This window comes from Thalia democratica, unplaced genomic scaffold (genome assembly GCF_965202585.1).
Source record: "Thalia democratica unplaced genomic scaffold, ktThaDemo2.hap1.1 HAP1_SCAFFOLD_259, whole genome shotgun sequence".
Lineage (NCBI taxonomy): Eukaryota > Metazoa > Chordata > Thaliacea > Salpida > Salpidae > Thalia > Thalia democratica.
This window is the reverse complement of record NW_028139372.1, coordinates 63361-77324: the sequence shown is the minus strand read 5'-3', so window position 1 is coordinate 77324 and position 13964 is coordinate 63361. Positions and strand designations below refer to the sequence as shown.

General features: G+C 23.8%; 1 protein-coding gene across 1 annotated transcript; it reads right to left on the bottom strand.

Annotated features, from left to right (window-relative positions):
• Window positions 1-2660: 2660 nt before the first annotated feature.
• Window positions 2661-12938, bottom strand: LOC145846068 (protein FAM81A-like). The gene is made up of 9 exons (XM_082952990.1): window positions 12832-12938; window positions 8425-8518; window positions 7983-8108; window positions 6285-6391; window positions 5518-5647; window positions 4826-4939; window positions 4184-4312; window positions 3370-3500; window positions 2661-2860 (listed from the first exon to the last, which is right to left on the bottom strand). Exons 1-9 carry the CDS (start codon window positions 12858-12860, stop codon window positions 2677-2679), a joined length of 1044 nt encoding a protein of 347 aa, XP_082809116.1. The 5' UTR covers window positions 12861-12938; the 3' UTR covers window positions 2661-2676.
• Between the last annotated feature and the right edge of the window lie 1026 nt (window positions 12939-13964).

Sequence of the window (13964 nt, the reverse complement as noted above, 5' to 3'; positions counted from 1 at the left end):
CGATATGATTTCCAAACTTCCATTATGCGGTCCTCGGTTATCCGAATCATGGACATCTTTCACTAGAACGAGGAAGGTGGAGATGTACAGAAAGAAGAGCTATTCATCGTCCTACTCACAATCGTCTACAAAATCCTCATCCGTCGAAGAGGGGTCTCCTAACAAGGAGGAAAAGAAAGATCTGCACTACAAGAACAAGGAACATGGTAAGAAGATTAAGAGTAATGTGAAGAAGAACAAAGTTGATGTTTTGAATGATGAAGTGAATGTGAATAAAAGTCCGTTGTACGATCTTTATGAGAATAAGGTTGGAGGTGTGAAAAACGCTAATTTAAATTTTGTTAAGTTGTAAATATTTCTTAATTTTGTTTATTTTGATAGTAATTATACAGACTAGAATGATATTTGTAAAGTTTTAAGTTTAGTTTTCTCTTACTTTTTAAGTTTGCTTGCTTTAATTAAAATTTTGAATTATTTTTAAAAAAGGTGTATTCTATTTCACACACTTTTACCATTCAGTTTATAATTAAGCTTCTTGAAGCAATTTTTGATTCAATAAATGTTGTATTTTAAAACACTAACTAAATTTTTTGTTAAATATACTTAAGAATTTAACAAACACAAACAGTAATTTATGATAAACATTTTAACAGCTTGTTTACAATAAATAAAAAAGAAACAAATATTAAAAGCTTAAACTTTTAATGCGAAGCTTTTGTTTTTAGTTTAATTTCTACAAATATACAAATATTTTAACAAAAATCATTTAAAAAAAAACTTAAACATTTTTTCAATGTATAAAAGCTGTATGCTTTAACTATGTATATACGATTGAGATATATAATTACAACAAAAACAAATACTTCATTTTTTTATTTAATTTAATTTGAAAAATTTAGTTTGTATTAATTACATCTCTTTATTCCTTTTTTGTATCTATTAAATCATTGTTCAACTGTAGTGTATTGCTTTTATTTCGAATTTTTGTTCAAGAGCTGTTGTTAAAAAAAAAGTTTTCTTTTACTAGAATTTTAGTTTAATATTTAATTAAAAAACATGCTTGAGTTTTTTCTTTATACTGAAAATTTTGTAACTTATATTTTCTTAAATGTATAATTATTGCATTTTTAAACAGCGTAACATTTGCAATCATTTTTTTTTGTTTAATATTTTGTAATAAATTTTATAAATTGTGCTATATCTTAAATAAATATTCATTTCAATATTTAAAGTTAAATCACATACTGTAGATAGTAACAGGGCGTTTTTAAAGTAAAACATATTTCTTTTTAGAAAAATCAGTCAATTTATTATAGTTTTAATGACAAATAGTTTTAACTAATATCATTTTATCAACATTATAGAGTGGTGATAAGCAAAATATTGGTATTTAATTTAAATGACAAATATGATAAATAATATTATGTAAAAAACTAAATTGTTTTTTATTTATGTAGAATACATACTAAAAAAACAATTTAAGTTTTTAACTTTGTAATTTAAAAATACTCAATAAAAATGTTTTATATCTCTTTTAATTGAATTTTGTAGAATTTAAGAAATATTCATTTTTCAATTAATAATGCAATACCAAAAGTATTTCTAAGTTAATCTAACTTATTTTAAAAATTTTAAGAGGTTAAAACTAGGCTTTCTAAAAACTAAATCCATATTAAGTAAAACAAAATACTTCTATGAACATTATTTTTTTTAGGCTAACGATCTATTTATTGAAAAAAAAAACAAGATTATGAACACAATAAAAAAAAAGTTATAATATATCATATTAATACGAATTAAGATTGTACGTACAAAATTTATTTTTGAGAAAAATATCAGACATGAATAAGATTAAAATAACAGTTTTTTAAGAAGAATCGACGATTTAAGTTGTGCTTATGCATACAAAACTTTATTTATTTGTAGATAAAACGCTAAAAAGGCATATAGTATGAAAAATAAAGTACAACTTTGAGGAAATGTTTTTCAGTGATACGAAACTATTAATTTTAAAAGTGAGTTATGTTAAAATAATAAAAATAAAACTCATAAAGTATGTTTAGGTTAAAACCTTAAAGCAAATTTTCAAAATAGATCACAATTAGTAAAGTAAAGCAACATAAATAAGAAATTAAAAATAGAAAGCGTGATTTTAAAATAAAATAAGAAACACACAAAACATCATATAAACTTTCAATCACAATTAATTTAACAAAGTTCAATTTGTTATACATGTTATCATAAAAACAAGGCACATAATTACTTTTGAAGCACATTTTTATATACACAGTGACAAAATAGAATTTTAAGACACAAATAGTTTAAGTTAGTACGTAAGAAACATCCTTAATATTACATACCTTTGAAAAACATACTGTTTAAAAAAATAGGCTTTTTATAACCTTAAAAGTGAATTAAAGTTGAATAAAGATTTGACAATTACAATATAATTAATTCCGTGAAAGTGTCTAACTGATTTTAACTTTTATTTATTTTTTTAACCACTCAATTTATTCATTATTTTGAAAGCATCTTTTGGTAATTTAGTAGATGTGTTAAACTAAATTAGATGTGAAAAGAAATTTAAATAACACAATAAAAACCTTTGAAATTTTGTTAGACAAAAATTATTGTAAACTATAAAAGTTTATTCTAGTATTTCACTTATTAAATAATTTATTGCAAGTTATTCAAGGTTCTCTTGAGATCTTTGTTAACTTTTTCTTTGAACAACTTGAATTTTGTGTCAGTCAACCTGTTAGTAGCATTTATACTCTCCTTCAGCGAACTGAAGCCTTCCCTGTATTCACGCTTCAGTTTAGCCATTTCGCCCTCTATGTTTGCTTGGAAATCCCCTACTCTGTAAATAAAATGAAAGTTTTAGATACATTTTTAGTGTTAGTGATGATAAAACAAGTAACTATATAATAAGTTTGTGATTTATTAGATTTTCACAAAACTGCGACTTTGATATTAAAATATAAAACAAAAACATAAATCTTCAGTTTGGTTATAGTCTCAGGTGTAGTTTCAGTGGGAAAAAGTTGATTTATAACTTTTATTATACATTTTTAGATTCTATTAGATATAAGAACATTTTTAATTTATGACTGAAACATTATTTGTCCATACTTATAATTAATAACATTTTTATTTTGTTTCTCTTGTACATTACAGAAGTGTATATCATTGAAAATCTTTCCCACAAAATTTTAACGTATTTTACAGATTTCAAAATATCTTCATGTGTATTTATTTTACTATCAAATGTTGAACTTACCAAGCATCATATAACTAAATTAGTAAAATTCAAAAAATCTTTAAAACAAATGTTAAGTTAAATATTGAAAAGTAAAATTTAATTTAAACCTATCTAGAACTTGGTCGTTCTTGTTACTTTTTTCCAAGTCATACCGAATTTTATTCACATCATTTTTATTTTCTTCCAAGTATTTTTCCAACACTCGCATTCTTTCATTCATCCGAGACTCAAAAACTTCCTAATGGAATAATTTTAAATTATAGTGATTAAAAATATATCATATTAGTCAACTTTTATCATATCATTACGTAGTAATATAAAATAAAATTAACTAATATGATGTTGTTATTTACAAAATTGTGATACAAACTTAAGTTAACAACAAAGCATAAATATAACCGACCAGTCATAGCACAAATTATTTTTGACTAGTTACAGTTATTTAAATTAGCTAATTTTTGATATTTCAATAATAATATAAACTTATTTAAAACTTAAATTTATATTAACAGATACCACGAATTTATTATTGAGCTAAAACCTTTTTAAAACTAAGTATTTGACAGAAAAACTTATTTATCTTTTAAGTTTTGAACATGTTTTTAAAAATAACAACTTAAACTAACATAAAGTTATTAGTATTTTAATTAGACTAATACAACAAGCTTGGGTAACTTACAACCTATTTATATATAATATTTTGGGTGCTCAGTTGTAACAAATTTAAACCTTTATTATTTATATTCTCTGTATTTAATTGTAGAAAACTTACTTTTTTGTTATTAATATTCTGTTTATAAAGTCGGAGCAAAATTACTTGTTTATTATTAAATTTTTGTGTAGTAAGTTGTGGCAATCTTTACCCGCTTACAATTAATATTTTGTGTACTAAAATGTAATAAATTTTAACAAGTTTGTTACCTGTTTATTATTGATATTCTGAGTACTTAGTTGTAGTAAATTGCTCATTTGCTGTTCCAGTCTTGATCTTTCAGATTCTGATAACTTTTTGTTGCTGTCAATTTGCATTCTGACATCCTCTATTATTGCCTGTGTATTAGTTAACAATATAACAAAAAGAAAAATATTACTTAAGAGTTGAAAAAAAGTAATCCGTGTTTATTTCTATACAGTTAAGGTGGCTAAATAGCTTTTACATAATAAGTCTGACATATTCATAAAACTTTAAATATCAATTAGTTTATAACGTATTTATCTAAGACAATCAACAACATTAAATAGAAATACCTAAGTAAAATCAGAATTTTTAATCTCACTATACAAGGTATCTATTTGAAGGTAATAAATGTTTTAGCATTTAGATACAAGTATAAAATGTGAAATTTATTGGTAACTTTAGCTATGAGGAAAAAATAGTACTCGAATATTTATGAGTTTTGAAAACTTGATAATTAGTTTATTTTAAAAATACATTTTTATGAATTTTACTAGCATAAATTTCAATTTTATCTAATGAAGTTTTTGGGGCATGGAAACATAATTAATTCATTTTAAATAAAATCTACAAAACTTCGAATTTAAATTTAAGGTATTAGAACAAACTTTCATTCTGAGATCAATATGTTCCAACTGTTGAGAAGAACTGCCCTCTACTTGGGTTATTTTATGTTCTTGCTCGTTCAACAATTTATCCATCCTTCTTGATAATATATCCATCTTAGATTAATATTTCGTAGTAAAACTATTTCAAGAAACTTCTATCTTAAATGGTTTGAATTTTTTTTGAGAATTATATTCAAATATAACAATCTAAACTTTTTAAAGTGTTTCTTTTTAGGGTAAGTTTTAAAATTTTAACGAGGTCAAAAGTAATAAAAATTAAATAGTAATGTTTACATTTTACAACGCATTTTATTATTTAATAATAAATTAAGAAATACAAGATTGAAAATTAATATAAAAAGGTTTGTTATAAAACTAAAATATATAATATAGTGTAGTGTCTAAATATATTATAAAACTAATGGTTTATAACTTGAGAAGTGAGCTATAAGATTAAATATCTATAGTCATAAATTTTTAAAGTAATTTTAAAAATTATTCTAATTGTTAAATAAGGTTTAGAATAATCACGTAACAACCTGATTGACCAAATACTTGGTCTTTTCAATAACAAATGTATAACATTTTTAATAAAACAAACAATAAAGTAACAACAGTAAATTTTAAAAATATAAAACAACCAACAAATTATTATAAACTCACAGAAATAAACTAAAAAATATTAATATTACCTGTTGCTGCATGGATTTAGTTTTTTCAATACTGCTGTCTGCTAGTTGGTGTAACCTATCTGTATCTTGGATTGTTTTTCTGTTGATTGCTCTCATTTCTTGTGCTAGTTGCGCTATGTTTGTGTCACATCTGAACAGATGTATAAATATATTATTTATCTTACTCTTATTATTAAGAGTTTTGTAAAAATTGTAGTTTTTACATAGTATCAAAACTATTAAGCTAAGTTCAATATCAAGCTAACATTTAGGAGACAACATTACTTATTATATAAATTTTTGAAACCTTTATGATTTTAACCAGATAATTACAATAACATTTAGATTTAAATCTACTTAAAATTTAACAAAATATAGTAAAAACTAGCTTGATTTTTTTAAACCCCAAAAAAGTTTAAATTAGTCTTAGTTGACTTACAAAAACTATCTTGGATAGCCTGAGTGTGTGGTAACCCTGAGATTACCTTACGACTCTCTACATCAAATCAGAAACCCTTGTGTAATTACCTTACTTTATAAAAAAATATTTGTGCGACTCAGTTAAACATATAATCTAAAACTCTTCACCTTTAGATCTAAATTATCTGTGTTGTTACCATATATTAACAAATAAATATTTTATTCACCTTTTAGCTCTACATCTAAGGTCAAATACTCCCTGCGTGCCTTATACTGATATTAAATATTTTATCTTACTACTCTTTCCCTTAGACCTGATAAACTTTTATTTAGTAGCTAATGACTAATATTAAAATAAATCAAATAACCTTACAACTCTCCCCCTTAGATCAGATACTCCTTGTGTTGTTGCTTGCTGAACATTTCCAATCGCTTGTTGTGTATATTGCTGCTCGTTCAAATTTGCTACTGCTATCTGTTTGATTATAATGAACATTTTACATACAATAATTACAGTTTAGAAACAGTTTATGTTTTTTAGTAGCACTTATGGCTCGTTTGTTAGTTTGTATACTCTTGAAAAATAACTTACTTACATTCTCTTATAATGTTATTTATTTTTGATAAAAGTATTTAAAAAGTATATATCATCAAATTATTTAATGACTTTCATAGAGCTTCTATTAAATGTTAAACTTTTGAAGAACTGAAACTAAAACAATTGAAAAGTATACTAGATAGAAAAATAGGTCTTATAATCAACAGTATAATGTTCGATTTAAAATCACTGTACGAAAATGAATATAAGTTTACCTTATACTTTTATATTATGAATTAAGTTAATAAAACTAAATTTATTGAAGAGCTTAAAACGGAACAAGATCATAATAATGCAAAATCATATATAACAAAACATTATATAATTATCAAATAATAGGCAACAAAATATTTAGTAAAAGTTAAGTCATATTATTTTTTAAAGTTTTGTAAACACGTCACATTTTATACAATATTAAACAAAAAAAGTTTTCACTTAACCATTTAGAATAAAATGTTATAAACTAAAAATAAAAGTTAAAAATCAATTGAAAACCAGTAAGAAAACAAAAGTCAATATATCCATGTAAATAAATGACAACAATGAACATTTTATGTGCTAAATAAACAGACCAAACCTTTTCAATTGTATTAAACTTTAATAATATTGAAGCTCTATCCAAACAGCATGTATTGTAAAAACATACATACTTCAAAAATGAATGAATAGATATAATACTTAATACAATTGGAAAAAAACAACTTTTTAAACATTACTTTAGTGTATGTATTTTTTAAGAAAGTTGTACTAATAACAAAAATTGTAGTAAAAATAACTGAAAAACTTATACTGACTGTAAATTATTATTGTTTTATACCTTAAAATATTGTTCTAAACTATAAATTCCAACCATTCATATAGTATACATAGTAAAGCTAAAGTCAGCATATTTATTTATTTGTCAGTAAAAAAAATATTTAATAAAAACTTTGAACATAGTTCTAAAAACTTAAAACTTTTTTTAAATTTCTATCAAAAAGTAAGGTTTACAAAACATATATATAGTTTTATACAAACCAGTTTTATAAAAAAATAAACTGTATGAATTTAACAATTAAATAAAGTTTCCCAATAAAGGAATGAAATTTCAATACTTAAACAAAAAATTTAAGAGTAATAAGTGTTTTTAGTTGCAAAAATGTGTGTTTAAAAATATCACTTTTAAGACACAATTAAAAAATAATTGTTTTGATAAAGCATTTTAGTTTTATTATAAATGGTAAGTTTCATAAAAATTGTTAATTTCAAAACAAATATAAGTTGACAACAAAAAATATTGTTTCAAATTCACATGAAATTTTACTGTGTCCACAAATTATAAAAATTTACCAAAGGTCAACTTAATAATCAACATATATTTTTTTTAATAAGATATCTATTACTCTTAACTATAAAACCTTACATTGTGCACCCAAACTATATGTCAAAAAGTTAAGTTTTAAAAACGCATTATATTGAAAAATCAAACCTGCTGCTTCATGTTTTCAACTTCTGATGACAGCTCTCTCAGTTGTGACGTCATACTGATGACGTGATCGTTCCACGCTCCGTTGATTGCTTGTGACGTCATACTTCCTTTTAGTTGGTCTTCTAACTGTGAAAAATTATTTTAGAAAAATAAACAGTGGGTAATCTGATAACTTTTCATTGTTAATTTACATATTCGTAATGATACATTGCACAGTACTAATGGGACAACATTTTTAGATACTTTTAAACTAAATAAAAATTTGTAAACTACTTTGGTATTTCTTAACAATCAAGGAAAAAATTTATGTTTTTTTTTTAAATGTTTAATCTGTAATATTATGTATCAGACATTATCTTCTTAATATAGAAAGTTAAAAATTTTATTAGTTTCATATAAAACAACAAGCAAACTAAAAGAAACATCAAACATGTAAACTAACTTCAAAACTTCTGTTTAGCAACTTGTTTGATACTTTCTCCTGGTCTCTGAGTCTGTTTTCAAGCTTGTGCAGTTTTCTCTTGTCTCTTTCTGATCTGAAAAAAGTTTTTTTGTAAAAGTGAATAAAAGCTGTAGTTATAATAAAATATTATTAGGACCCCTATGCCACCAGGTCAAATGTCATATGTTAATGTAAAAAACTAATTCAGTAATAATTTTTATTTTATATATCAATATATTATGCTGTGTTTTAATTTTTTACTTAAATGTTTTGTGGTAAAAAAATGTATGTCTCAATGTCTAGCCTTTGTAAAAATAAACATTTTCTTTTTATACATAAAAATAACTTTTTAAATGTAATTCATAACTGTTGAATTTATATAGTTATTGAAATTGACTTAAATATATTAAAACTTTAAGTATAATAATTTTTAAAATTTAAATAAAGCCAAAAGAATAGTATACATTATATAGTTTTAAATCATAACAGAATTTCATACTTTAATTGCAGGTTGTTTATTGTTGTAAATTGTGGGATTTTAAAAAGCAAGAAAAAACTTGATTGATAATTATTTTAAAATTTGTGAAATTTTAACAAAACAATTTGTTTATAATCTATTTGAAAAAATTTCAACAAACTGAATTTGAGCAAATTTAAAATACTAAAACAAATACATAATTAACTGAAAATGTACACTTTTTCTAGCTTACCTCCAAAAATCATTTTCAGCATGTTGCATAATTTTAAATTATTTTAAAGAGATATGTGTTAAAAAAAGTAAGTGTCTTTTTTAATTTTCTAGGGTATATTTGTAAATTTAAAACTTCAGATTTCAAGACCAAAATAATCTAAATAGAATTAACATAAAAATAACTTACTAACGGTTAGCTTATTTTATAATATAGAATATACTTTCATAAAAAAAACAATATTGTGCATTAAATAATTGCTTCTTATAACTTTTATAGTTTGTATTTCATTGAAAAACTTTTTGCTTACATGATTTTTATTTGCACATTTGTTTTAGTTAAAAGTCATACAACTTTAACTTAATAGTAATGTTGTTAAACCTATTGACAAGACAAATCCTAGAGTCCTATCATAGAGTCCAAACAAAAGTAGTTTTAATATATATTTGTTAAAGTTTATGTATAAATTAACTCGTTGTTCACAGTAAAAGTGTTTCTACTTTTATGTTTAAAGTAATCTAACTTGTTTAAAGTAAAATATTTTAGTTTTATATTATAACTTAAAAAAATGTGTCTATAACTTAAAAAAATTATCTTGACTTCAGTATAATTTTGAAAGCTTTTAACATTAAGTATAAACTAAGCATATAACCTTATTTTGTTCCAACACCTTTTTATAGTATCTTCTAATAACAATTATACTATGCTAATTTGCTTTACTTCACAGTTATGTTTATGATAATATTTAATTTTACTGCTAAATAAATGCTTTGCTAATAGTATTAGTAACCTTTTTTTAAGAAAATTAGTTATAAAATTAGCATTAATTTTCTTATGCACTTAGTTTGGATAGAAAAAAAAAACTTCCTCTATTGTATTTATGGCAACTACCTTGTAATGTTAAATTCAGAGAGTTTCCAAAGCAATAATTAGGACTCCCAAACCATCAGGCCACACAACAAAACTTATTTGAAAAACTAATTGGGTAGTATTTTAAGCAAAACTACATATTATGATGTAAACTTTTTTTTAAACTTTAAGAATTTAAGAAGTTTATATTTTTAAAATTTAATGACCACATGGCTGAATTGTTAATTTGATTTTTTTGTTGAAGCTTCAGTGATTACTTGCTTGGGGACTTGAACTTCATGATTTGTCCACACTTTGTGGTTTTTATTGTGAGTATTCTCCAAATTGCATGCTTTTATTTGTTAAATAGTGCATTGAACAACAAAAAAATGCTCAAAATGTTTGGTTCTCAAACCAGGTGAACAAAATAACTTTTTGGTTATTGTGTTGCACACCACATATACCGTTTAATGTCTTGTCCAGGACTAATTCCTTTATTAATGCTAATCCTTAGTTTAAGTTATTGCAGGGTTGCCACTATTTGAGCCAAAAAATCTTCCCTGAGTGACCAAAAATTTCCCTGAGTAACCTTAAATTTCCCTGAGTTTCCCTGAGTATTTTTCAAATCTTAAAAAAAAATTTCTCTTCTAACACAAACTATTAATACCTCATTCTCATTTTTCTTCTTTAATAATAAAAGGAAGGTTGTATGTGTATGCTTTTTGTTGTATTTGTAAAATATTGACAGTGTACTTTTTTTTTCTTCATGTATCTCACCACCAAAATCTAGTTGAGTTTTTTGCAAGATTTTATTGAAACACTCATCAAATGAAATGGAATAAAAAGACAAGCTCAAAACTGTTTTTTTTTAAGACATCTTTAAAAAAAGGGGCTATACCAAAGTTTGTTATATATAATATTTGGTTCTATTCATGCAGAACTTTTTTGCAATTTCACTATCAGGAAACATGGTAGTGAATAAAGTGTTATTATTATCGCAAGAGTTGCCTGACCAGTTTTCTTTGGTACACTTGAGAGCCCAATAAATTTCAGCAACAGTTGAAGAAGTTGCAGCTGATATACTAGTTGAACTATTAGCACCACCAAAATAAGAAGTAATTGCATTATTTTTACTCTTAGAGGCTTTCAATTTAAGATGTTTTTTCGATATACTGTGCGATTTCAATGTCCTTATACCCATGTTGGATAAGGCCATTGGTGTATCATCACCACACCACTTACATTTAAACTTCTCTTTGTCTACATCCTCAAGTAACCAATCTTTGAAGTCTTCATGGTTAAGCCAACTTTTTTTAAACAAGGTTTTAAACTGTATTTACTCATAATACTTAAAAAAGCTTTTAAATTAAATCTGCAAAAAAGTTGTAAAGTATATTAAAACATTCACACTAAAAAATTAATTACCATTACTGCTACTACTTTTGAAATTATTATTTATAAACAAAAATTTAACCTCTATTTTCTTAACAAAAGTAATACAACACTAATCTGCATTCATTTTAATTTTTTTTACTGAAAACAAGTAGTTGTAAACAAATAACAAATAACTTTATTATTTAAAAAATAAGAATTAATAGTACAACATAGTGTTTTTTAAACTACATAAGTAACTAAAAATAAAAAGTTTATTAGAACTTTTCAATGAATAGTTAACAACAACTTTAATTTCTCTAAACTGTTTGATTTTACTTAAGTAAACATAAATTTAAAACTTAAAAAACTACAATGTTAATACTAAGAATATTGAAGAACTAGCCGCAAGGCTAAAAAAATTCTAAATAACCACTTAAATAATAAAAATTACTACTTTTGAACAAAATATTGAAACTGGATTAACTAAACCTCATTCTAGATCTAGAAAAAAATTTCCCTGAAATTTAGAGAAAAAATCTAAACTTCCCTGAGTTTCCCTGAGTTAAAAGAAAAACGCCAAAATTCCCTGAGTTTCCCTGAGATTTTCTACAGTTTGAAAATTCCCTGAGATTCCCTGAGTTCTCTGAGTGTGTGGCAACCCTGTTATTGAAAGTGAAATATTATAGATGCATGTAAAATTACACTATATGTAACACACTTGCTTTTGTCATGAAAACGCTTAATGTTGCAAGTTTATACCACTGTAATATAAAGCGTTTAAAAAATTATAAGTAAATATTATTTGCAAAAAATTATTAAATTACTTAAAATTTAGTCACAATGTTCTTACTTGTCAATTATAATAGCAGGGTAAGACATTCCATATATACTTCAAAAAATAGTTTACTAGCAAAAACATGATGGTGTTTTAGTTTATTTCAAAATGTTATCAAACCTTAACATAAAAATGTTTAAAAAATTAATTTATGTTGTTAAAAAAATATTACTATACACAGGGTTGCCACTCGTTTTTTCAAAAAAGGTTCCAGGTTTTTAAAAGTACAAATTTTTGGGTTTATTTATAGCTTAGAGTTAATTTAAAGGTAAGAAACTGTGTTAAATAGTATATAAACATTTAAAAGACACTATAAAGTTAATTTAAAAATGTTTTTTAATAAAAAAAAATTTTATGATGACAATAATTTTTTATTTGTTAGATAAACTTTTTGAGTCAAATTGCATGCTTTTATTTGTTTAATAGTGCATTGAACAACAGAAAAATGCTCAAAATGTTTGGTTCTCAAACTACTAAATCGAAATTTTACTACTAAATGTGTGAAAATTGTTAATATTCCAGGTGTTTTAAGTGATTTTTGTTCAAAATTCCAGGTTTTTTTTCAAAATTTCTCAAATTCCAGGTTTTTCAAGGTTTTCCAGGTTTCCAGGTAAAGTGGCAACCTGTATATAATTAAAAATTTAGTCACAACGTGCTTACTTGTCAATTATGATAGCAGGGTAAGACATTCCACAAAAAGCTTGTTACTTTAGAGATTAGTTTACCAGCAAAAACATGATCGTGATTTAGTTAAACCAAAATGTTACTAAACCTAGCAGCTGCTCAACCAACCGTTAATTTTCAAAATTATTTCAAGTGTTTGATTTTCAAGTCTGGGGAAGTCCTAATTAATAATTAGCATGCCAGAGTCGTTTTTGTTGTGCATTTCAAACTGCTTTCTAAAAGTGTTTAAAAGCGTTTTTAATGAAATTAAAATAGTATGATGATTCTTTAAAAAAAAGTTAGGCTTTTTTTAAATGTTAGTTAAACGGAAAAACATTTATTTATTTAAAAGTAACGATTAAATGATACGTTGTGTTTTTTTTTCTTAATTTAATTATTTTAAGACTTAATAAAAGTTTAACACCTTTAAAAAAAAAACAGTTTGAATAGACTTTTCTATTTTTCATTTGTCATAAAATTTAATCCAAAAAACAAAATAAAACTTTACTTGATAAGTTTTTTAATTTAGTAGACTAACTATTTGAACTAGAAAAAGATGTTTTAAACATCCATTTTAAATCATATATCTGAAAATAATATTTAAACTGTATCTTTTATTTATATCTCTATTTTGAATTTTAAAGCAAATATACGTGGGTGCTTGTCAAATGTTATATTTAGGAATTATGTTTGACCATTAAAATGTAATACTTTATCAACACTATTCTTATTTACTAAATTACTAATCTTTATCAACTTACCTTCACTTTTTTGGATTTTTTTTTTTTAATATTTTTTAAAAAACCTTTAACTAACATTTGGTAATTTTGTTAATATAATTTAAATAGTCTTTTTTTAATAATTATTGACTCAGTGCTTAATTCTATTAAAGTATTAGATTAGACCGAAAAAATTCTAACTGGAACTTGATTATTCTATTAAGCTTTCAGCTATACTCTAACAGTAACTAACATTTTAAATATATATTATTATCATTTAATACATGATATAACTGAAATTACTATTTAATTTGAACAAAATTCATAAAAGTTAATAAGAATAAAGATTTTTTGTTAAAAGTTTTACAATTCATAAAGGGTTATCACAAATAAATTCTCTTAAGCAGTAAA

Bases quoted from the DNA above. Each gene is read 5' to 3' on its own strand.
- LOC145846068 (XM_082952990.1), bottom strand. From the start codon at position 12,860: ATGTCTTACCCTGCTATCATAATTGACAA. The intron at 5,648-6,284 runs GTTATTTGATTT...ACATCTGTTCAG, and splicing joins CTAAGGGGGAGAGTTGTAAG to ATGTGACACAAACATAGCGC. The intron at 4,313-4,825 runs GTTTGTTCTAAT...ACTAATACACAG, and splicing joins ATATTGATCTCAGAATGAAA to GCAATAATAGAGGATGTCAG.